Below are 24,652 nucleotides of genomic sequence, written 5' to 3'. Positions count from 1 at the left end.
AATCTTTTACACCTTATATTTCTCCACGTAATGGGTCTTTTGATCAGGTTTTTTAAATGACATGCTTCATTTATTATAACCCCTTAGTCTTTTTTACCTTCATTTTGCATAGTCTTAGTTCTTTATTTTGCCTTCGTTGCTACAGAGCTTTCTCAGGGAGGCTGTATGAGCTCATTTCGATGGAACAGAGGTGGAGACTTCAAAGGACGCAAGTGGGACACGGACCTGCCCACTGATTCCGCGGTAAGTCTCCAGTTGTGTTTTTAGTTTTGTCAGTTGGATTTATGTGTTTTTATTCCCCCACTATCAAAATAAGAATGAAAAAGGATTTAGAAACTAAGGTAGAAATAAAAAATTAAAACTGACCCTGGCTGATGTGGCTCAGTTGGTTGGAGCATTGTCCCATGCACCAAAAGGTCACTGGTCTAACTCCTGTCAGAGCACATACTTAGGTTGTGGGTTCGGTCCCTGGTCAGGGCGAGTACAGGAGGCAGCTGACAGATGTTTCTCATATTGATGTTTCTCTCTCTGTGTCTCTGTCTCTCTCTCTTTCTGTCTCTTTCCCTTCCTCTCTCTCTAAAATCAATAAATGTATCCTTGGGAGAGGATTAAAAAAATTGTTTTAATTAAAATTTTACCAATATCTTAACCCAACAAGTATTACTACTTTGGTTTATTTTTTCATTTACTTGATTGTGCTATTTTTTATGTTTTTTTTAATCATAGTTGTAATCATCGTATATGTAAAAAAATATATATTTTGTTTCATTTTTACAGTGTTTAAGTAGTTTTTTCATTATTACACACTGTCGTTGAACTCTTCTCCTATATCGGACCTAAAAGTTTGAGAAGTGTGGTGGGGAAGGGAGTTTTGTTTTTCCTGTCCTAGATACCGTTGCAAGGAAGGTCACAGTGCACATTCCTTTGTTTGGGGTCACTACTTGGAGAAAGACCCCTAGGATTAGACAATAAGATCAAAGACTATCAAGTTTGGGGGCGTTTAAGAGTTTTTCAAAATCATATTCTTTATTTTTTTATAGTGACTGTTATGTGTGAAAATGAAGTTTTAAATGCTGATACTCAAATTCAGAACTGAAAAGATGTGTATTTTATCTTGGTTTTGCTGTTTATTGACTATATGGGTGTGAATGATCCACTTAACCACAAACTGGGAATATCTTTTATCTTTCATTTTACAGATTTCCTCTTATAACCACTTAAAAGCATTTTTGCTAACTCTCTCTTTATGGAAAAGTTTTAAAATTGGAGTCACAAACACAGATGTTTTTAAAAGGGCTGCATCCATGATAGATTTTCACGCTGACTTTGGAAAATTGTTTCCTCATTTTTAGATCATCATGCATGTGTTTTGCACCTACCTCGATTCCAGATTGCCTCCTCATCCTAAATACCCTGACGGGAAAACTTTCACTTCCCAGCACTTCGTTCAGACACCAAACAAACCAGGTATAAGCCTCTCCTGAAAGAATGCATTGAGCCTTTCACATGAAGTATAATACCTAGTGGTTTTGTTTGTTTTTTCACGTAGCATGTTTCCTTTGCAGATGTGACAAATGAGAATGTTTTTTGCATTTATCAGAGTGCCATCAACCCTCCCCATTATGAGCTAATCTACCAGCGTCACGTCTACAATCTTCCAAAGGTACTTCTAAGTGTGGAAGCTGCTATAATGGAATGTCACGGATGACTTCTTTGATAATATTCTTAAAATTAGAACCTCTTGTTTATGGAATACGTAAACTTTCTAAATTAGGGAAAATGTGTTTTTTGCATATCCCCTTTTTTAACTATAAAAGTATTATATGCTTAATTTGGAAAAGGCTTTTAAATTATGTATCAACTACTTTTATATCACCTACTACAAGAAGGGTTATTGTACCAGTTTACACTTCTACCCAGGCATTTTACTCTCGGTTGCAAACATTAATCCCTTGCAGTTATTTTCGTTACCAGCATCTTTACTAAGAAATTTTATCTTGACTATAATCATAAAATATGTTCTCCATCATATTCCCAAGAAAGAGTATTAATGTCATTATTTTCAAGTTTAGTATTTCAATTTTGTATGTAAATATTTTGGGCCATTGAAGTTCCTTTGAATACCCATGTAAATTTTTTAAAAGAAACACTGTTAAAACTCTTTTAAAAATTATATGTCCACAAATTCTTGAGTAAAATCATTGAATCAGAGTAAGCAGGAACAAGTTAAACAATGAATTGAAAATCTAAGTTAGGAGCTAGTGTACAGATCAGAAATTACATACAATCGTTTGATTTTAGGGCTTGCAAAATGCTGCCTTGTAGTCACTTACAGATAAATTTACGTTTAATATGTTACTTATACTGTTATTAACATAAAGTTGAAGCGTGATTAAAAGTTTGTCAATCCCCACACTTTGTTTATGCTGTTAAATTTTGGGGACAGCGCACTTTTCATGTGCAGTGCACGGGACACCAGCCTCACAATAGCTCTGCCGGGCCTTTGCAACTGCTGCTCCCAAGTGTAGAAACTTCCCAGTCAGTTCACTTTCTGCTCCTCTCTCAGGTCTCGACTTAATCTTTCCCTTGAGGAGGCATTCCCTGCCTCCCCAGTCGGGGTCAGAGGCCTGCCCCTGTTCCCATGGCACCCTCCCCCAGCCCTCATCACTTGGCACACTTTCTGTAACTCTGAGTCTACCGTCTGCCTTTGTACTAGACTTGAAGCCCCTCGACTACCTGGATCCTCTCTGCCTTACTCACTGCAGTATCTCTGCTTCCTAGCACAAAGCAGGCACTTCGTTTAATGAATGAATGAGAATCTGAATTACTTGGAACTCTGAATTTGTAAAAGGTGAATTGACAGGATCTGCATTTACCTATCAGACTGAATCTTTTGCTCAATTTGGTTTAAATCTTGCCTTTCTGTCTTTGTTCCAGGGCCGGAATAACATGTTTCATACATTATTGATGTTCCTCTATATCATAAAGACCAAAGAGTCAGGAATGCTCGGGTAGGTATTTATGCTTTAAACACACAAGTACTTTATTTATTGATTTGCTTGCTTCCTTTATTAAGATGGTGTAGGAGTGTCAAGTGGTTGACCCTGGGAAGGGTGGTTGAGGGAGACAGAGCTGCTTATTTCTGTCAAACTTTTAACAGTATATGTTTTTTAATTTTTGTTTTTGTTTTTTGCTTTTGGTATTGTGATTTATTTTAAGAAAAATCTTCCTTTAAAATGCAAATATTCATGCTAAATTAACATAGAAATAAACTTACAAATGAGGAACTTATCACAAACTACTCTTACTGTCCTTGCAGGTATTGTCTTTTTCTAATAATTAAAATGTCTTAATACATTAAGCTGTTGTACAAAAAATACATCTTAATTGTATTGAGTTTTCATTAATAGTTGCAGACTATACTAAAGTACATGATTTTTAAAAATTGAGTATGCATTTCAATAAAAATTTTAAAATATATATTACAAAAAGCCCTTCACAAATAGTAATTTCTATCAATCATGTTTTCTTTTTCTTCATGCCCTCACCAACACTGCAAATGATAAATCTCAATTTGATAGGAAAATGTTTTAATTTGGGCTTGTTCATATATGAAGCCGAGCGTCTTTCATATTTATTGATCATTTGTATGATGCTGTTCTGTGAAAAAGTGTGTGTCTGTGTGTATTTTTTAAGATTTTATTTATTTGTTTTTGGGCAGAGGGGAAGGGAAGGAGAAAGAGGGAGAGAAACATCAAATACTTGCCTCTCGCACGCCCCGAGTTGGGGACCTGGCCCACAACCCAGGCACGTGCCCTGACTGGGATTGAACCAGCGGCCTTTCGGTCTGCAGGCCTGTGCTCAGTCCACTGAGGTGCACCAGCCAGGGCTTTTTTTATGTTTTTGACCATTTTCTATATTTTTCTTTTCTAATTAACTTATATACTCTCTTTAAATGTGATGAATATTAACATGGATTTGCTATCTTGGGCAAGTGCATTAATTCTTCATAATGTCCATTTCCCTGTTGGGGAAAGGCGGTTGGACCACATCACTGGCCTTAACAGTTGTGTCCCCCGGGGGAACAGTTCTGAGGTCTGTGTCAGGGCCTCGCTTCTTTAAAAAAAAGGCCAAACTGGAGCCCAGTTTTATTCAAGCCGTGCCATTTCAAACACACGGTGCTCTGCAAAGTGTATTCTTTGAGAATACACGGAGTCAGCTGCCTCTCAATAATAGTGTTAACTAGGCTGGAAAAATTGAAGTTGTCTACTTTGTTCATTCTAAATACTTAGTAATAAAGCTCACATACCGTTATAATAAATTCAAAATTGTTCTCGTTATTTTGGCGATGCTAAGCTTTGGTGTGTCAGATAATAATTGAAATAAGTGGACCCCAGCCAGAGCTGGGGAATCTAGTACTACAGGTCTGGGAGTATGCAGTCTTGGGTTCTCGGTCCCGCTCTGCCCTCACTAAGTAACTGAAGGCTAAGAAAATGTAAAGGGAGGTGCCTGCAGTAGAAAACAGCCGGGGTCCATTCCAATTCTGATACACATGCCTCTTTTTTTTTTAAGATTTTATTTATTTATTTTTAGAGAGGGAAGGGAGGGAGGGAGGGGGAGAGAGGGAGAGATAGATATCAATGTGCGGTTGCTGGGGGCCATGGCCTGCAACTTAGGCATGTGCCCTGACTGGGAATCGAACCTGGAATGCCTGGTTTGCAGCCCGCACTCAATCCACTGAGCTACGCCAGCCAGGGCCACATGCCTCTTTACAGTTTGTTTAGGCATCCTGTCTTACACATATTCTAGAGCTACATTACACAGCAGCCACCAGCCGCAGGTGGCATTGCGCATGTGAAACATGACTAGCCCAAATTGAGGTGTGCTGTAAGTGTAAAACACAGACTAGAAATTGAAGATCTAGTACCAAAAAAAAGTAAAATATCACATTAATAAGTTTGTATATTGTTGAAATAGTATGTTGGATACATTGGGTGAAATGAAATGTATAATTAAAATTAATTTCACCTATTTTTACCTTTCTTTAAACTTTTTAAGGTGTTTACTAAAAAATGTAAAGTCATATGTGTGGCTGGCATTAGGGACGCACGCCACATTGTCGCTCCGCCGGGCGGCGCTGCTCTAGGGAAAGCCTGGCTCCTGCTGTCCAGCACACGGGGTGCAGAGGCTTAAAAAGATGTAAACAAAGTTATAAACAAGTAGAACTGTTAACCAGCTTCTTTTATCATGTATTTTAACGTAAAAGATAGATAGTTATCTTATCAAAAGATAGTCTCACTTTTGTGAGACATCTAAACTCCATGGTTCTTTATTTTTTTAATTACACAATAAGGCATGCTCAATTTAGAAATGTTTAACATACACCTGTGTCTAAACTAGAATCTGAAAATTCCCTGCTAATTGGCTCTGTCACTCTTCTTCCCTCTCTCTCCGGAGGTGCCAAGTGTTAGCAGTTCCCAGCGTGTGTCTCCAGACCACTTTCTGGGAGGGAGTTGATTTTGGCTTTGTTTTTCTTTTCTTTTCTTTTTTTTAAATATATCGGACCCAACCATATTAGTCTGTGACCTGCCTTTTAACATGATGGTATATCTTTGACATTCTTCTGTGTCAGCAAATACCGATTTTTTCCCTAAAATTGCTAGCAATACTTAGTTATAAAGCATATATGTACATACCTATGTATTGGGGATGGAGTATGCTATAAATACATTGTTTGTAATTCTTCACTTAACAGAATTTCTGGAAGGTTACATTGAAGTGAAGAATTAGTTTAGAAATATTTTAAATAATGAATGTTTAGTTTGGGGCTTTAATTAAAAACATATCTTTTCCTCTATAGATCCAAATTGGTATTTTGATGTGTAATTCATTTGCCGTGATACAGTAGCATGAAGTGTGTGTTGAGTGCCCTGTACAATTTGTCATAGGCATAAAAATGTAAAAACTTTGTTAAAGTACTCAGTGGGACAATAATTCACTGAAAGGCAAAAAAATTAATAGTTTTTGAAATGCTTCTCTCTCTAAATGTACAACTTAAAATGAAGCTTTTCTGACTAAGACTACTTTGTGTTTTATTTGTTTGGGTTTTCTTAACCAGGGGAAAAAACTTGGAAATTAACTTTAAAAATATGATTAGTTAATCTTTTTAATGTAGTCTAACATAATCAAATGTTGAAAAACTACTCTTCTCTCTTAAAGGAAATAGCGAGTGGCTCAAATGTAGTTAGTTTGGAATCGTGCCCATAAATCAGCAGGCCGGTCTGAAAACATTTTCAGTCTAATGCCACGTATTTGTGCCGTCACTGGGATGAGCCGAATGCTTTACTTCCAGAGGGGAGAGAAATCTAGACAGAGCCGACCACACAGTCATTGAAGTGTTCTGTTCAGCAAAAGGCACCATAAATAAAGTTTAAAGCTAAATGATAAACTAAGATAAAGCATTATAATTGCAACACCTACTGCAAATCTAAGTTAATATTTCTCACATATAAAGAGCATATGTCCTGGCTAGCGTAGCTCACTGGATTGAGCTCGGGCTGCAAACCAAAGCATCACAGGTTCGATTCCCAGTCAGGGCACATGCCTGGGTTGCAGGCCATGGCCCCTAGCAACTGCACATTGATGTTTCTCTCTCTGTCTCTCTCTCTTTTTCCCTCCCTTCCCTCTCTAAAAATAAATAAATAAATAAAGTCTTAAAATATATATATATATTTTTTTTTTTTTTTTAAAGAGCATATGTAAGTTAATTAGAAAAGAAAAGTATAGAAAATGATCAAAGATGTGGAAGACTTTTTCATAGAAAGTGTCAGGCACTGGATTGGGAGTAAAAGGGAGAAAACTGTATTTGAACAATAATTAAAATAAAATTAAAAAAAAAAAACTAGATAGCCAAAAAAAGAAAGAAAATGTCAGGCAAATGGTAATAAACATGGAAGGATGCTTAGCCTCGTATACAAACAAGCCCAAATTAAAACTTTTTCTATCAATGTAATTTATCATTTGCAGTGTTGATGAGGGTCTGAAGAAACAGGGAGACATAGTTGATAGAAATAACCTCTTAAAAGGACAATTTGTATATATTTTGTATTAATTTTTTTATCAAAATAGGTACATACTCATAACTTTAGTGCTAAAAGTTTGCGTGCTAAATCATACAGTGCCGAAAGTGTCTGACAGAAAGCAGCAGTTTTCTGTGTTACCCAAGTCCACTTCCACTTGAAACTCCCGCAGATTTCCCCTGTCGCTCCTCCCGTGGTTCCGAATAACAGGTACACAGCGCTCTCTCGATTCTTCCGTGTCGGACACAGTTGGCTGACTTCTTACTCTGTTGATGAGGGATTTATCGCTCTTACGGCCCTCCTCTCCTCCTCTTGTACTCTGGATACAGCAACGGTGCTCTCTGCAGTAGAAGCTGATTCTTCTTTTTATTGTATGCAACATGGCTTACCCATATGCAAATCCGCTAAAGCATCTCTAATAATTAGAAAATTCCTAATTCAAGGCAGATAGGTAAAATTCTGTCTGATATAACAGTTCTTGAGGTCTGCTGAAAAATTAAATTTCGGCACTCTGTAAGTCTGTTTATTCTAAACCCAGGTTCTAAGCACAGTTAAGAAAGTAGTTACTGTTACTGGAATTCACCTGATAAACCATGTGTGTCACACCTTATCACAGAGTGACATTAAATGTCATCAATTAAACATGTGTTTCTTGTTTTAGTTATTTGTGAAAAGTCCTTCAATGCTTGGCAATCAGTGCCACTGAAACTTTTCTTTTCCTTTGCAGGAGAGTTAATCTTGGTCTGTCCGGTGTGAATATTTTGTGGATTTTTGGCGAATAGTGGATCGTTTAGTTCCGAACATTTAGGCTTACATTTGGCTGGATCAGCAGTTGAGTGGAAGCATCTCCGAGTCACCGCCCCTTTTGTTTTACGGTGCATTGTGTGTACGTGTTACAGACTCGCTAGCTTTAAGGGAAAATCGCCTGTTTTAAACCTTCCTCGTGAAAGCGTGCCCCGTATCTCCCGCACCGAGGGACACCACCCACCATCCGGTTCCCACCACACCTCAGGCTGTGCAGTTGCCTGCAGAGCTGCAGCTTTTCCGATCGTTGTTGACCCAGGACAGTGCAGTTGCCGCTCAAGTCAATGAACATGAGGCCTTTTTTGTTTTAACTTCCAAATAAGAATCATCTACCTCATTCTTCCCCACAAAAACTGATTTTTCAATTACATTATTTAGTATAAATATTTGAAAAGAAACAAGCAAGTCGCTAACATTCTTTTTGTGTTTTAGTCTCTATCTTCCCCCAGTGTTTGGCAAACCAGCGCAGGGCCCATATTTTTAAAATGAGATCAACTTCTAAGTAATGTGTTCGTTCTTGTGTGTTTCTAAAATATAATTGAAAGAAGTTTGACAGGATTGTGTTTAAAAAGTCAGCTCTTGGGCTAAATGTAGCCGACAGAATTGACTGTTCGGGTCTTAGTGACGAAGCTGAGCACATCAAGAAGACTACTGCCGCTTTGGGTTCAGCAACTCAAGTCGGACAGGCAACGTTTCCTCAGAGGCCTGTCTCCGTAGCCTCCGTTGTTAAACACTGAATTCCACAGTATTGTATGTATGATTCTAAGAGCTCCCTTTAAGATCGTATGATTTCTTACGTTTAGACTTTTCAGGTGTGTTCTGATCTGGAGAGTGAGCAGTTACCGGGTCTGTAGGTGCTCGACTCCCCGTCGGTGTTTCCTGCGCGTGTGTGGCACCCCCCAGGCCAGCCAGCAGGCGCCTGTGTTTTCTGGGGTGACGTACTCTCTGTGTCTGTAGCCCGGGAGGACCCAAAACGGGTGTGCTCTCAGTGACTGCACGTCAGCGCTATATGTGCAGCCCACTTTGTGCGATTTTTTTTGTAAATTCTCTTTTTCAAGAAGTTGTTTGTTTTTTAAAAGTGGAATGTCCACAGGAAAGGATGTTTCTATCTTTCATCAGCTTTTGGTGCATGTGTTTGCTATGATGTTTTGGGAGAAAATGTCAATTAAACATGTTAAATGTAAAGACATATTAAGAGCTCGGTCTATTATTTCAGTAGTTATTAAAGGTGTCCTGGAACAACAGTTACTTTACTGCTAGACTATTCAGATGCATATTCTTTTTCTTTAAAGATTTTATTTATTTTGAGAGAGAGGGGAAGGGAAGGAGAACGAGAGGGAAAGAAACATCAATGTGTGGTTGCCTCTTGTGTGCCCCACACTGGGGACCTGGCCTGCAACCCAGGCATGTGCCCTGACTGGGAATTGAACCGGCGACCTTTTGGTTCTCAGCCCGCACTCAATCCACTGAGCCACACCAGCCAGGGCCAGATGCATATTCTTTATTAAAAGCAATAAGGAGAAAAACATTAGCAATACATAAAAAAATGTATAGGACTTAAGGCAGCTTTTAGTCCAGAAACTTAAAGCTAGAACCTTTTATTTTTTTTTAAGTGATCATCAGAAATACAATATACTAGCTCTGGCTGGTGCGGCTGGCTGGTGTTGAAAGAACTTACATGTACGACCAATGGACATGAACTGAGGTGGGGGAATGCTGGTGGGAGGGGGGGTACGGGGCAGAGGAGAAGAAAGGGGAGAAAAAATGGGACAACTGTAATACATAAGCAAGAAAATATACATAAAAAATTTAAGAATTACAGTGTACTCTAAATATACATGTAAAAAGACTATGCATAAAAAAGAAAAGATACTTTGTATACGCCAAGTCTGGTGGGTAGCTTTCCTGTATTAACCTATCTTCACAGATGTTTGAGCCAGCCTATATTTTAATAGAGCCTTCATGAAAAATTCACATTTCAGGAAGACAGTGCACAGAAAATACAGTAAATTTTTTGGTCCTGTATTAAAATGAGTAAATATCTACTTTTCCCTAATTAAATGTTATTGATAGGATCTTTTTCACTAGTTCGTATTGCTTGACGCATCCTTGTGGGCTCAAAGGCACTAATCTTCTAGATTATGTTCACTGTATCATTTGTTCTTTTTTCTCTGAATACCAACTTTGACTTGAGCCAAATTTGTTTTAGAGGCATAGTTGTTTATAATTTAGTTTTCCTAGTGAGACATAAAAATGCTGTGTTGCTTGCCTTTCTCCAGGTGATAACACACTTTCCACTGATGCTTTCATGGTGAGGACACGCAGCATGCGGATGGCACGTCTCAACTCAGCTTTGCAATATAAACCCTTTAAATGCGGCGTTCCTCAAAGGCCGGTCTTTGCTCCTCTGCCTCACTGCATTGTGCTTTTCCTCAGAGACCTCATTCTTTCCACAACTCCATTTATCACTTCTCCGCACTTGACTCTCAAGTTCATCACCGACCAGAATGTCTCTCCCAAGCTCTGGTGTTCCATTTCCTGTGACCTGTCAGACATCTCAGATGCCCGCAGACCCTGTGTTGGAACGGAATTCACATCTGCTGAGACCAGCCCCCTCGTCTAACGTCCCTGTTCCGTTCACTGTGTTAGCAGTCGCCCACGCTCAAAACTCGGGTGTCATCTTTGATTCCTTGAGCTCCCTGGGTCCCCAATCCAATCAGGCAGCAAACCTCATCCATTCTTTCTTAACAGTGTTTCTTGCAGCTGTCCCTTTCCGCTGCTGCTGCCACTGCGCTCATTTACACCCTTATCAACTCACACAGGACTACTACAGCAGCCTAATTAATCTCACAGCTTCCTAACTGTTGCCATGCTTCCAGATTTTCCAATTCATCCTGCACATTCTCTGCAAATTCATCTTCCTGAAACACCTGTTTGATCATTTCGTTCCCCTGATGAATTCCTTAGCCTGACATTTAAAGCTCCCCGCAATCTGGCCCCAAGCTAGCCTCATCCACCGGGCCCTTGGCTGCAGCTGGTGCCGGCTGCTTCTCGGTGGGCTCCCTGCACGCTGCCTCGCGGTCATCCGGATTGCTCCCTGGGGGTGCCTCGGCCCTCTGCAGCCCACCCCTGCCCGCGACTTCACTCTAATTAAACCTGCTACTTTCTGGAGCTGGTCCTGACTGCTCCAGCTGGCAGTCATTTCTCCCCCGGGGTGGTCTGTGCCCTGTTGTTGGCACTCAGCAGTCATATGAATGGGTTCAGAAGTGACTTCTAGTCTCTCTAACAGTGTGTCCTATATCTTGCCTCACCCTCACAAAATAATGGCAGTTTTTACTAGTAGAGCTATACTGCTACTGAAGAAGACTTGATGAAGACTTAAGGCTATTTTTTGAGAAAGGCTTGCATTCTCCTCTTTGAAGGATGGACACTTTTCGAGCAGCCACACTGGCATGAAAAATCAAGGTGTTAGGGACATGCCACAACCAATTCCACGTGCCCTAGGGGGTCTTCCATGGTGCACTGGGGCGGGGCCATTGCACTTGGCAGCCCATTGTCCCTAATGCCGCAGGGTGAGGGATAGGAGAAGCTGTTGGTTCACCTCCCCTCTGGGTGGCTTCTATCCCATCTGTCCCTACACTGTGTGTGAGGATCGGCAGCGGAGGGCCGAGCTCTCTGGCAAGAAGGCTCCTGGGTAGGACCTGTGTGGGGACTTGTCCGCACACTTAAGTGAGAGGGGTTGGCACCGTCAGCACCTCGGCCCTGGTGACGCTGCCACATCTCACACTGGGTATGATGGGGGCTTCCTGCCAAGTCTGCAGGATTCTCAGGTGTCAGCTCTGAGTCACGTCTCTAATTTGATCCCTGACGGCGAGCAGTAAGTTCATGTCCACAGTGAATGGGCTACACTGATGGGGACAAGTTACGGATTCTGCAGCAGTGGCACCTCAGTTGGGGTCAGGAAGAAGAGTCCGATACAGCCAGATGGGCACAGGGAACAGCTTTATGTGTCTCCAGGACCCTGTCCATCTGGAGCAGCAGTGACCCCACAGATGCTTCATAGCAAAGTCACACACAAACAACCCTGGGCACCACTAAGGGTGGAATTTAAAGCTATAGGTAAATTTTCCCATGCCCCACGACAAAATGAGTATGCCAAAGTCTGTCTAGCCAGAAGAGCCAGTGGCCTCAGTGGGCTGTTGTGACTGGAAGGACTGAGCTTTGTCACTGGTAGGGCAGGGCAGTTAACTTTTTACCCTGTGATTTCTGATTAAGATAAAGATAACTCCTCACACCAGAGATCATTGAGAAGCTAAACATGAGAATATGGATGCGTATGCTTTTAGGTAGTGGGAAAAGTGGCTTTGAAAAAGTCTTTCGAAATAATACGTTAGTGTAAAACTAGGAGATGGCCCCTTTGGCGTTGTAAAGCAACTGTCTCGTGGCCTTGACACTCACGCCCACCCCAGGCAGCCTAGCCCAGCTGTGGCTGCTGCCTCCTCCCTCAGTGCCCCCCCCAGCCTGGACCTGGCCGTCACCCAGTCGTCAACAGTACTGTCCTTGTATCCCCGAGGCTGGGCTTTCTGGTCGACCAAGAAAACACATTCTCCTTCCTTTCCCATTTCTAAACGAGAGGGAAAAAATAACAACCCTGAATCAGACTCTGCTTTCATGAAACTGCGACCCGTAGGAGGAAAGTCAGAAGGTGGTGATCTGCTCTGTTGGGGGCAGAGCTTGTTTCTGCGGGAACAGCAGCCGGGCCTGGTTCTTCCTCAGCACGTGGTGTGTAAACTGCAGTCCGGCCGCGCTGTGATGGTTTTGGCCCGGGACACAGGCATTAGCTTACCGAGCTCCAACGGCAAAGAAAGGCCCTTGTGTTCCTGATGGGGAGGGGTATCATCCGCTGGACGGCCTGAGGGGCGGAGGAGGAGCCCAGCCAACTCGAGAACGTGAGGCTTGGCAGAAAGAAGTCTGAACTGAAACCACCAGCCCCCAAGCCTGGTGGTTTGAGAGAGTTAACGTAAGTATAGCTTCCATCTCAAGTTCGCTCACCACGCTTAAAAGTAAAGTCAGTACGATACTTCACTTCCAGTTCAATGTTCTACTCGAGTTCTTTGATTTCTTTTTAATGCCATCTTGAAACTTCCTGGAGTTGAATACCTTAAAGTGGTGGTTAGACGCCACTTAAACCAAGTGCCTCGGACAGGACTTGGAGGCAAAGTCCACATCCTAGAATAGTGTCCCTTGAACTGGACACTAGATACTTCTTGTGTAGTCAGAGCAACTCTGTTTCCTTTAAGCTACTGTATCACTCCCAGTCAGTTAAGGCTTTTCCCCACCTCACAACTCTGTCCCCGTGCACACCCCTCCCCATACACCCACCCTCAGTAGTTTCTGTTAGAGAGGGATCCGCAACTATGGCCTTCCGCCCTCTGACCCAACCCTGGCAGGTGTGGTAGTGGGGCAACACTGGGACAGATGCCCAGGGAGAACCGCAGCCCTCTCAGATACGACACCTGTGAGTGGTGGCCATTTCTGTTACACTGCAGCTCCGTCGAGGTCCTTGAGGGCAGGTGTGTATTAGGTGCTCGCTAAATATTTGTTGAATTAATCATTGGGTTAAGTAGACAGAATTCACTTGTAAAAGACTGGAATTTTCAGTGAGTGTGCTTTCCACGCTGAAAGACCTCTCTGGCTGGTGGGTGATTGTGGCAGAGAAGAGAAGCAAGGAGCTGGCAATCGGCAGTGGGATCTAAACTCCCCTCTTTGCTGGGCTCCATGAAAGCATTCAGGAGTGAGGAGGATGTGTGTGGCAGGGGGGAGGGAGGGCAGGGAGCCATCTAGATACATACCTGCCAGTAGTTTCTCAGTCGGATGCAGAACTGGTGGCACCACAGCCTCCCAGGGGGAGCTGTCCTGGGGCGGATGCGAGGGCTGAGGGCTAGGAGCACTGTGATCCAGTCACAGGACACCATTACCCTGTTCTCCAACACACGGGTGTTTTCTCCACATGTGCATCTACCTGGACTAGAGGGTGTATTTCCTGAGCTGCTTCCCTAGCATCTGCTTTCTCTGATGAGAAAATCAACTTAGTCCTCGGCCACAGTCTGTGCCTCCTGGCCAGGGTGGTCTCAAACGCGTTCCCTAGTTGTGCATACTTTGAACAAACGTACAAGCATTTACCAAGTGCCTGCTCAGAGCTGTGATGTGTCCCCTCCAGTTGCTCACCGTTTAGAAGTGGTGGTGAGTGGTGGAGACGATGGGGTCAGTGCCCACAGAGACCAAGCTCCAGGGCTCGGGAGGTTGTGGTGAGTCTGCCCCCCACCTCCACTGCCGGTGGCACTGCCCACTGGCACAGCCCCCCAGGAACACAGACAACATGGCGCTACGAGTGTGTTTAGTCACTCCTACTGCGTAACAAATTACCCCAGAATGATGATAATCATTCAGTCTCTCTCCAGGGGTCAGGAACTCAGATAGGGCCCAGTGGGGATGGCCCTTTTCTGCCCCACAGGCCTGGGGCTGGCACAGTGAGTCAGCTTAAGGCTGGTTCATTCCCACATCTAGTGGCTGACACTGGTCATTGACTGGGGGCCTACCTGGTGATGTGCACAGAATGTCCACAGGTGACCTGGGCTTCCTCATAACTCGGTGGCTGAATCCCAAGGGCAAATACCTTGTGAAAGAGGAGGAGCGGGGACAGAAGCATATTACCTCTCTGACCTAGGGCTCTGTGTTTGCTCCCCTGCGTTCTGCTGATCAAAGAAGCTGCAAAGAACCGACCGATCTCAGAGGGAGGGGACATACACCCCACCTCTCAGTGGAGGGATGTCGCACCCCATGGCATGTGGGACGGGATACATCGATGTGGCCATTTTTGAAAAAACACAATCTGCCGTAATGTGCAGTGGCCCGCACCGCCCCCCAGGGACCATTGTTCTTTGGCTGATGGCACCCGGGAAAATACATCCTAGGCAAATGACTGACAGGAAAAAAGTTATGCCTAAAGATGTTCATTGTTTGCATTTCACCATTTACTTATCTATTCATCCAATAAATATTTGTTGACGTAGTTTGCTAAGTGCTTGGAGTCCAGAGATTTAAGATACCCTTTTTTGACTCAGAAAGCTTCTAGCATATAACAGCTGGAAACCAAACCCATCCAGATTCCCATTGATTAACCCTGCAAGAGACACCCTTGAATGAGACGCTTGGACTTATTTTGACCTCTTTCTAAAACTCCTTTAACTTTGAAAAGACTGTAGGAAGATGGAGGAAGTGTTGGGCAGAAGTGAAAACCAAGTTGTCTGTCAGCTGTGATTACCATTATGTAAAAATACGCATGCAGATCAGCAAGGACTGGTAAGGAATATCTTTTTTCACTCACCATGCTCTCTACCCCCCTCAGATGTGAATCACCACGTGATGAAATGGGCGTATGGATGATTGCTTTTTCATTGTCAAGTCTTTCCTCATTGTTGTATTGCTTTAATGATTTAAAAGGTCCAGGAAAGAAAATGGTGCAAATAGAATTTTACGGGTCAAAGGGAGAGCGAGCCCCGGTGAGTGAGAAGCTGAGGAGAGACTTCACGGGAGAAGTGGGCACTGAATTTCGGGAGGAGGAGGAAGCGGCCAGACTCGGGACACGAAGACAGGAGAGTCGGAGCTGCCTTTGGAAGACTGCGAGGAGTCCACACTGAGCTGTGTTTAGAGGAGCGTGGAAGACGGGACTGGAAGGGCAGGTGGGCCTTGGGTGAGGGGCCAAGGGCTGCTGCGGGCTTCAGTTGTAGAGATTCTGACGCTTTTTGAGAGGAGCATTAGTCAAAGCAGTGCTTGAGGAAGATGACTGACCACCATCTAGAAGATGGACAGAAGCTGGAGCAGCTGTGGGCAGGAAGGCCTGTGAGGCCACTCAGCCACCTGGGGCCTGGGCTCCAGAGGTGGCAGGAAAGATCGGAAAGCATTCGTGGAAGAAATGACCACGGCGTGGGAAGTTGGTGCGCGCTACTCCGAGACGGCAATCCAGACTGCAGCTGGGGGTGCTAACGACGGAAACAGCGCTCCGAGGAAGAGGGGCCGGTTCAGAGTTAAGCACCCGGAGCTGGAGCTGCCCCTGGGACATCCAGACGGAGGGGACAACAGACAGCTGGGGTGTAGCTCTGAATCTTAGTGAGAGTCCCTCTTTTGGCAAAACAATTTGAACGTAGCCCTCTCGCTGGAGGGCTCTTCCCCCAGCTCCTGGAACAGCTCAAACAGCACCTCCTGGGACCCTTGCTGGCCCCCTTAACTGGGCACCACTGTCGCTCACCATCCCCCGTACCCTGCTTGGCTCTTTTCATTGCACACGCTTGAGATTTTACGTATTACCTGCTCCCCCCACCTGCATCCCCTTTAAAGATGGGACACTAGTCTAACCTTCCTGTTCCAAGAACTGAATGTTAAAGACAACTGAGTGCCAATTCACTCTTAGGTAAATTCCTATTGTGCAAAAACAAATAGCACATGTTTTTCTACCGTCTTCAGATCTTAGTCTAAAGGTTTAAAGTGCTTCTGCCACATGGCTCAGAAGAAGGGACACATACCCACTGTTTCTTAAGGCTCTGGATGGTGGCGGATGCTTCGAGGTACATCCCATTGGCCAGCACTTAATCACATGGACACATCTAGCTGCAAAGGGTTCTGGGGAAAGTAGTTTTTACTCACAGTGGCCATGGCCTGCTAAATAACCCTAGCACGGGGGAAAAGGAGAGGATGGATACTAGACCACAGTGGCGGCCTGTCGCTACAGATGTCTGAATGACCCCAGAGCCACGGCTGTGACTTGACCCCAAGGGTAGTAGCTGCTATGCATATGGGATTCACTATCTTCTTGAAGAGTTTAACTCACATCAAATCCTTTATTTTTTTTATCCTCATCTGAGCACATGACAATATTAGAGAGAGGGAAAGGAAAGGGAGAGAGCAATTGGTTGCCTCTTGCATGCACCCTGACCAGACCAGGACAGAACCTGCAACCCAGGTATGTGCCCTGACCAGGAATCGAACCTGGGACCTTTTGGTTTATGGAACAACGCCCCAAACAACTGAGCCACACCAGCCCAGGCTCACTAAGCACTTTCTTATTGGCTGACCCTCTCCTGCTTCCCTGGGCACTGAAAATGAGGAAATGTCCAACTCCTGTGTTCCAAATGCCAAAATCCTATAGAACAAACCCCTGCAGACTATGCACACTGCTCCCCGTTGACCAACATCCTAAGCATTTTAGCCAGCACCACCTGCATGATTTGCAGGACCCAGTGCAAAGTGGAAACACGAGGCCCCTTGCTCAGGAATGTAAAGACAGCGACAGCAGAGCGTTAGGCCAAGCCCAGGGCCTAATGCAGGGTCCTCTGCAACCGGCCAGGCGTGAGGCCTGTGAAGCCACTTCTGTGTTCAGCCTGATGGAACAAAGGAATTCTTTATATTGTGAAACACCGCATGAAGTAGTGCATGTTTTGCAGACCACTCGGCTGTTAGATGAGATTTTTGCTCCTTGCCACAGCTCAGAAAACAGGAGTGGTCTTGGGGATGAAACAGCTGGATTGTCTCATTTTACAGAAGCCCCAAGGGGCCTATGAGTGACCAGCGTCCTGCTTGGTGTGGTGTCACAGCCCACTCTCCAAGTCCAGGCTGCCCACCGGAGCCCTGGCTGCACTGTAGGAAGTGGCCATTCGTCCCCATCAGGCTGGCTCCGTGGTGCCAGGTCAGGGGCATCCTTGACAGTCCCCAGGACCTATGTGGCCGGTCCGTTCTTCCAGCCTCTGGTCAAAGCCAAGATAAAACCAGGAGCCGTCCTGTTCTGGCTCCCTTTAGGGAGATGCCACCGGTCATGAAAAGGCCGAATGGTGGCCTGAAAAGGGAGCACTTGGCCACTGCGCTCTGCTACTCCTCTCGACAGACACCCCCAACCCGGGGTCTGTGCTCTCGGTGTGGAAGTGAGCAGGAGGTCACACAGCCTGCCTACCAGGTGCCAGGCTCACCATGACAGCACCGGATGGGGTGGGGGTGGCCACGCGGGACGGTTGTTGTGGTGGAGGTCGGAGCGGGCTGGAGCCGGGGCTGGGGGCTGTAGCACAGAGCGGGCACAGCAGCAGGGCAGGCGAGGTGTCAGATGGGCACGCTTTTCTCCCGGGAAGGAAGGCTGTGAGGGATGTGAGGCGAAGGAGAGCGGAGTGATTAGCAAGCAGGGAGGGAGTCATGCATCCAGTCCCCTGAGCAGCCGCGTGCACGCGGGCTCTCCTGGGTGCGGGACTTGGTGCCAGGCTGCGCAGCTGGCGTCGGGAAAGGTGCCAGGTTTCCTGCGGGGGCCTCGCAAGCTGGGGGGCCAGGAGCCTGGGATCTAATGGCCACCTGCTCCTGGCTTGAATCCTGACGCCGCTGGCATCTCAGCCTCTGGGCAAGCCCTGGCTTAGCAGGCCCAACTCCTCCCTGACCTCCACCCTCCCAGCGCTCAGTTCCTTCCCCTTCCCAGTGCCCCTCCTTCTCCCTTTCCCCCACCACACACTGAGGAATGAGGGTCCTAAAGAGCTCTGAGCTGTGAGGGAAGAAGCAGCAGCCAGGATGTGCCCCTCACTCCCTGCCTCCCTCCCTCCCCTGGTGGCCCTTACCTAGAGGACACCTGGGCCCCGGTGGGAGAAGTCCAGGCAGTAGCACCAGGGCCCTTTGCCTAACTCACTGGAGTGCCCTCAGACCCGACAGCTGTTGTCCCTGCCTCCCCATAACGCAGAGGCTGCTGACCACTACTTTCTGGTGATGCAGGGAATTGTGGGCAAGAGAAACGTGACTGGTTTTCATCCCCTACCATGGGCTCAACCGCTGGGACTAGCCCACAAAGCCGCGGAGCCCCTCCTCCTGCAGGCTCCTGGATCCCTTGATGCCACCCAGAACACAGACTCTGTGGCCCGTGTCTCTAGAAGACCCTGTTCAAGGCCCACTGCCCCTCCCCCTTGCCTGCCAACATGGAACCTCAGTAGGCATCTCTCCCTGAGTTCTCTGGGTCTTAGAAAAGCACCTGGAGGGGCTCGAGGGGTGGGGTGGCTGCGGGCAGAGGGCAGTGGCTGTGGGTGAGAGGAAGCCTGTCGGAGGGAGGGACTGTTTAGAGGACTTTCTGGGAGCAATAGGAGTCCCAGCTGGGGACCCCGGGAGGAACTTCTCTTCCTAAATTCTGTCCTCCTCAAAGGTTATTGCTGACCCAGGTCCGCCTGGTCCTGGGTGGGGAGAGGGAAAAAGGAAAATGATGGCCTCTCCTCCTTCTGGTCCCCGTGGCTATTCAAGCACCAGCCCCACCGGCTGTTCGGAGCTTCTCTCTGGGTCCAGAAGGTTACTCCAAGCCATGCCAGATGTTAGCCTTTCCAGGCTGTGCCAATGGCTCCCGGATGGGCGACGTTTCACACCCCTTTAGCAGTCCCTGGTGTTTGCCCCTCTCCTGCCAGAAGCTGCTCTGCCCTAGCTGGGGAGGGGGGTGGAGGGCACCAACAAGTGTCCAGGTAGCAGGAGGCCTCTCCTCCACTGGGCCAGCCCCCAGGAGAGGAAAGGGCCAGTCCAGTCTGGCCCCGGTCTCTGTCCCCTGTCCAGCCACTGCTGGGGGCCTCAGAGGAAGGAATCCGGCTGCAACACTTCAGTGTCATTTCCGGCCTTCCTCGTCCATCAGCAAATTTATTTAACATTTAGCATGCTCAGGACCTCGCAGCTTTCACCTTTGGCTAATGACTTTCCTTCCCTGTATCTATTTTCCCCGTCTGCAAAATGAGATCAATAAATCTCAGTCCCGAGGTGAGAGGCTGTTTCGCAGCAGAGCTGCTAAAGGAACAATAGCCAGGGGCCTTCACCTTCCGGCACAGCCGGGCCAGAGTGAGGCAATGACGCACTTCGTCTCTAACGACAGAAGCGCAAGCGGCGAGCCACCCTCCACCGCCGGCTTGCTGCTTCGCTGCCTTGTCTCACATTGGCCCTGCCTTGCGTCACGGATGACGGACTCCTCCCACGGGTTCTGGCCCAGAGCGTGCGTGCGTGCGTGTGTGTGCATGCGTGCGTGTGTGTTGCATGGGTTTGTGTGGCTTGCCTGTGTGGTGTGTGTGTGTGGGGAGGGGGGGCAGGCTGCCCTGTGGAAATCTTAAACTGTAAAATCACCTCCTTAATGTTCCCTTCCTGAGGTTTATAGGGAAGGGCAGTGGTCTGAGCCCCCACAAGCGTGGTCCCCCAAGTGTGGTCGCAACAGCTCTTACAACAGGGCCACCTGCGGACCTCATTTGAAACGACGAGCCGGACTCACCCCAGCTTACTGAAGCGGGACCCACAGGGGCGGGGCCGCGTGGTCTGTGCTTTCTAACGAGGTCCTCAGATGATTCTCCTGCCGCGCAGGTCTGAGAGCCGCGGTCCCGCGGGTGAGCCCGAGCGCGCCAACTCCAGGCCTGCCGGCTGCACCGTGTGCGCAGGCGCAGACGGAGACGCAGGCTCCGACGCAGGCTCCCTTCCTTCTTGCTCGGAGCGGGGTCCGCCTTCGATTTAGTAGCCACTGTGTCCCTGGGTTACAGTTGTCCCTTCATGCTGGGGTTCTTGAACTTTTACTGTCACCTCTGATTAGCCTCCTCTGCCCCATCTTCCGAAGCCTTGTGGTGTGTGCATCATAAATACGCGCTGTCAGGCTGGTTTTGTTCTCAGGTCACTTAGTGCATAGATTTGTGTTTCCTGACCATTCTAGAATATCCTCATGGGCTGACACGTTTCCTGTTTCCTTTTTGCTCCCCAGAGTCAAATACGGGGTTCTGTACGCAGCTGGTGCTAAACTGCCTGCTAAGTAAAATGGCGACAACCGAGAGTGAGACTCTAAGAGGCCCCGTGGGAGGGCCTGGGGTTGTGGCGGCCCCTCTCTACAAAGCCAATGTGCCCGTGGCTGCTTCTGAGCGCAGGCACCTGGCTGAGGTGACCCCGCCTGCCCTCCCTCACCCCTTCACTAGATGACGGTGAGGGCGAGGCGACTCCTGGCAGGCCCTGAGCAGGCGTGGGTGCAGCGGCGGCGATGCAGCGGTGACAGTGCGACCGTGGTCATCTAGTGCCCGGCTGAGACCGAGGTGGCCGGGGCAGACTCTTCCAGCCCAGCAGAACCGGGAGCCCTCCGGCCCCACTGCTGTCGGGCTGCTCGGAACAGGTCCGAAGCTGCACCTCGGTGTCAGTCCGCAGGCAGCAGGACCGGGGGGGGGGGGGGGGGGGGGTGAGGGGCGCAGCACATCTTCAGCGCCCCCTCCACGCTCCTATGCCAACCAGCACCCCTCCACCAGTAAGGAGGAGGATTTGGGGGCTTTCAGGGTCAAATATCCTAACAGGCCTCAGCCTCCCCACCCCTCAAGCTGGGTCAAATTTTAATTGAAGCTTGTGAAGCGCAAAGTCCAATGGAAACCATTACCAGAGTCTTCTGGAAAATAGGGACTGAAGACACTCCCCGCGGTGAAGAGGATGGAAGTAAATCAAGTAAAGCCCTCCCATCCCCCCGGGTACCCAGCTGGGCTCCTGCACCTCCGTTCCCAGTCCTCTCTCAATCCTGATCTCATTAAAAGGAAACCAAAAGGACTATATTATTTGGCTTCCATCTGGCCTCTTGAGATTTAAGGACTTTAATCAGTAGAATGTTAAAGAATAAAATAAAATAACTCTACAATAACGAGAAAGCCGCCAGCTGGCCCTTCCAGTGACCTTGCCAGCGTGCACGGGAACTGGATGGCACCATCTGGACTTGACTCCCCTCCCGGGGGAGAGTGAGCGATTGCACGAGTTCAGGATCCAAGTTGACAAACAATTTCCTTCCCAAGTTAGTAAAAGTTGTGCCCCGAAACAGCTTATATCTAAGATATCTGCTTCCTGCATTCCACTGCCCCCCACCCCCACCCCAAACCAACCCTCCTCAGTTCCCCATTCCACGTCCAAAATCCCAACATGGCACTAGAGCTCGGAGGGAAGAAACATGGAAATGTCTAAAAGCAGGAAGTAAATTACACTGGTTGCAAAGACAAGAGAAGGGGTCGAATTCTTCCTCCAAGCCCAAGTCTAGGATTTACGGGCCCTCCTCCTGGAGCCCCTGCGCTCTGGCCGGGGAGAGCTCAAGCCTAAGCCTGTGAAGGACTGACAGAGAGCAGGCCACCTGCCCAGTGGGCCAGGGACTGTCCTAGACCTGGAGGCCTCCCCTAAATGCCCACACACCCACCTCTGGCAGTGGGGACCAGCCCTTGCCCATCTGCTGTGCAGGGGGCGGGATTGAAGCTGGGGCTGGGGGCCAGGGCTCTGCTCTCTGCAGTGCTGTGAGGAAGGGGCTTCCACTCTTCTTCCCCCGCAGGGGTGTGGAGGAAGAGGCAGCTGGAAGTAAATCTCTCACTGAAGGATCCACTTCAGCTGGCTGCTCCCTTCTCACCTTGCTGCCCGTGGAAGCTTATAGAAGCTTCTTTCACAGTTGTGGAAGAAGCTTCACTCCCTGTACTGGTCATGCACCCAGAGGTCATCGGTGTCTTCTGTTTAGGCACCCCTTTCTTAAGCCCCTCCAATATGCACCTTCTGTAATGCCCTAGGAAAGCTTGGTCCCACTATTCAGGGTCCCGTTGGACTCTGGCAAGAGAATTGCCCTGGCTGGGTTGGGGGTTTCACTGGGACACTCTTCATGGAGGCAATAAGCCGCTTCATTAGCCTATTCGTAACTAGCCACCTTTCCTCCGCTGTGCACCGGATGTTAAGGAGAGCTTGTGCATCTGCCCAGGGTGGATGGTGAGGGGCAAAAATGGAGGTGATGAGACCTGCCATTTTCGGAGGATCCTCCCTATTTGAGGGGTAGGAATTCTTTCAATTCAGTAAACCGGAAGTGGAAAACAAAGAATGGGCCCAATAGTAGCCTTGCTTTATTCTGTCTGTCGGGTACTGCCTTGAAGGGAATTGTCCTGACCCAGACAGGGGTGCTCCCTGGACAAACTGGGTACCCTGCCCAGTTTGGGTCTTTGAGGGGGAGACCATTCCTTCCTCACACCAGGGTGGGGCTGGTGCCCCCCTGGGCCCTATTTCAGGGGCATCCAGCAGCAGGAATGGTGATGGAGGAAGTCTTCCTGCTGCTAATCCTATGTCCCCTGGGTTCAGAGCATTAAAGAGATTCGTTTCCTCCCTTTCCTTTTCTTCCTGTGTCTTACTATCAGGGAGGGGTTTTGAAGCAGCTTCCTTTCTCTGCATCATTAAGCAGTTCCCTCTCCTTGCTGAATCCTTAGTGTGTAAAGACAAAAACGCCTGGGCGTAGGGATTCTGTCCCATTTCCCTGACTGTTGGCAAAAACATTCCAGGAGCATAATGGTATAGTAATTTAGGAAACCACTTAGAGGCCATTTTTTCCTATAGTCTAAAATATACACAGGTCAAGCAGTGTTACAGTAGAAAACCAATTCCCACGTGGCTGGTGTGGCTCAGTGGGTTGAGCACCGGCCTGTGAACCAAAGGGTCACTGGTTCAATTCCCAGTCAGGGCACATGCCTGGGCTGTGAGCCAGGTCCCTGGTTGGGGGTGTGTGAGAGGGAACCACAATTGATGTTTCTTTCTCTCCCTCTCTTTCTCTCTGCCTGCCCCTCTCTTTAAAAATAAATAAATAAAATCTTTCAAAGAAAGAAAGAAAGAAAACCAAGTCCTTCTTAAAGATTGGATAATAGCTGAACATGGACCAATCTGTGAAAATTCAGCCCAGTGAGCTCCCTTCAGGAGTCGAAACAGAACAACCCCCATGGCAAGTATATCTCTAAAACCATAACCACGCCCTTTCTGAAGGAACTGGCCATCATTCTCCCAGGGAGCAGCCCAGGCTACAAAAGCTGGCAGAAGCCGACCCCAACCCTCATAAGGTCAACCAGGGCTTGAGGTGAGAATAGGGCTGGTTGTTGATGCCACTCCATTGCTGGGACCAGAGCTTCTCCCAGAAGTTCAACGTGGCCTACGAAGCATCTAACCAGATACCTACTGATGTTCTGGCACTTTCCAGGTCACTTCAATCTTCTTGTGCTTGATCCTCACAACCTTTCAAGGCTGGGTTTTCTTTTTCTTTTTCTTTTTTTTATACTCATTTGAGGATATTTTTTATTGCTCTTAGAGAAAGAGTTAGAGAAGAAGAAAGAAAGAGAAACATTAATGTGAGAGAGAAACATCAACTGATTGCCTCCCATATGCACCCAGACCAGAGATCGAACCCACAACCTAGATGTGTGTCCTGACCGGGGATCGAACCCTCAACCTTTCGGTTACAGTATGACACTCCAACCAATTGAACCACACTGGCCAGGGATGAATTTTCTTAATTTATAGGGAAGGAAGTCGCTGCCCAGAAAAATCACATGCAAGTAGAATTGCTGGGACCCAAAGCCATGTATTAAGTTTGTGTAACCAAAACACCTGTCCAGCTGGGTCCAGGTGCACATACAGCCTTGGCGTCCCCTCGGCCCTCGGCTTGTTCTCTTCCAGCAGGCTCCCCCCACGTGGAGGCCACAGGCCCAGCAGCTCCAGCTTAGAGCCTACCCGGTTAGCAACCCCAGGAGGAAGAAGCTGAGTCTCTTTCATTCTTTGTGAGAAAGTATTGAGAATACTTTTATCTACCATCCACATTTGTCATATCTTTTTAAATATATTTTATTGATTATACTATTACAGTTGTCCCATTTTTTTCTCCCTTTTATTCCTCTCTACACTGTCCCCCCACCCCCACCAGCATTCCCCTACCTTAG

General features: G+C 47.2%; 1 protein-coding gene across 2 annotated transcripts in view; it reads left to right on the top strand.

The window, feature by feature from the left end:
- The window catches only part of TMEM209 (transmembrane protein 209), a 34,371-nt gene extending 25,299 nt beyond the window's left edge, over positions 1–9,072 (top strand). Inside the window, exons 11-15 of one of the 2 annotated variants that reach the window (XM_028525487.2) lie at positions 146–243; positions 1,353–1,467; positions 1,566–1,663; positions 2,938–3,011; positions 7,807–9,072. In XM_028525487.2, the coding sequence (XP_028381288.1) occupies positions 146–243; positions 1,353–1,467; positions 1,566–1,663; positions 2,938–3,011; positions 7,807–7,861 (440 nt within the window). In that variant the 3' untranslated portion in view covers positions 7,862–9,072. The remainder of the gene's footprint in view (positions 1–145; positions 244–1,352; positions 1,468–1,565; positions 1,664–2,937; positions 3,012–7,806) is intronic. The other variant, XM_036010909.1, reaches the window with a different exon arrangement.
- Positions 9,073–24,652: the final 15,580 nt, after the last annotated feature.

Source organism: Phyllostomus discolor, chromosome 10 (genome assembly GCF_004126475.2).
Source record: "Phyllostomus discolor isolate MPI-MPIP mPhyDis1 chromosome 10, mPhyDis1.pri.v3, whole genome shotgun sequence".
In the NCBI taxonomy this organism is placed as follows: Eukaryota; Metazoa; Chordata; class Mammalia; order Chiroptera; family Phyllostomidae; genus Phyllostomus; species Phyllostomus discolor.
Note: the sequence above shows the minus strand (reverse complement) of the source record. Positions and strands in the feature narration are given on the sequence as shown.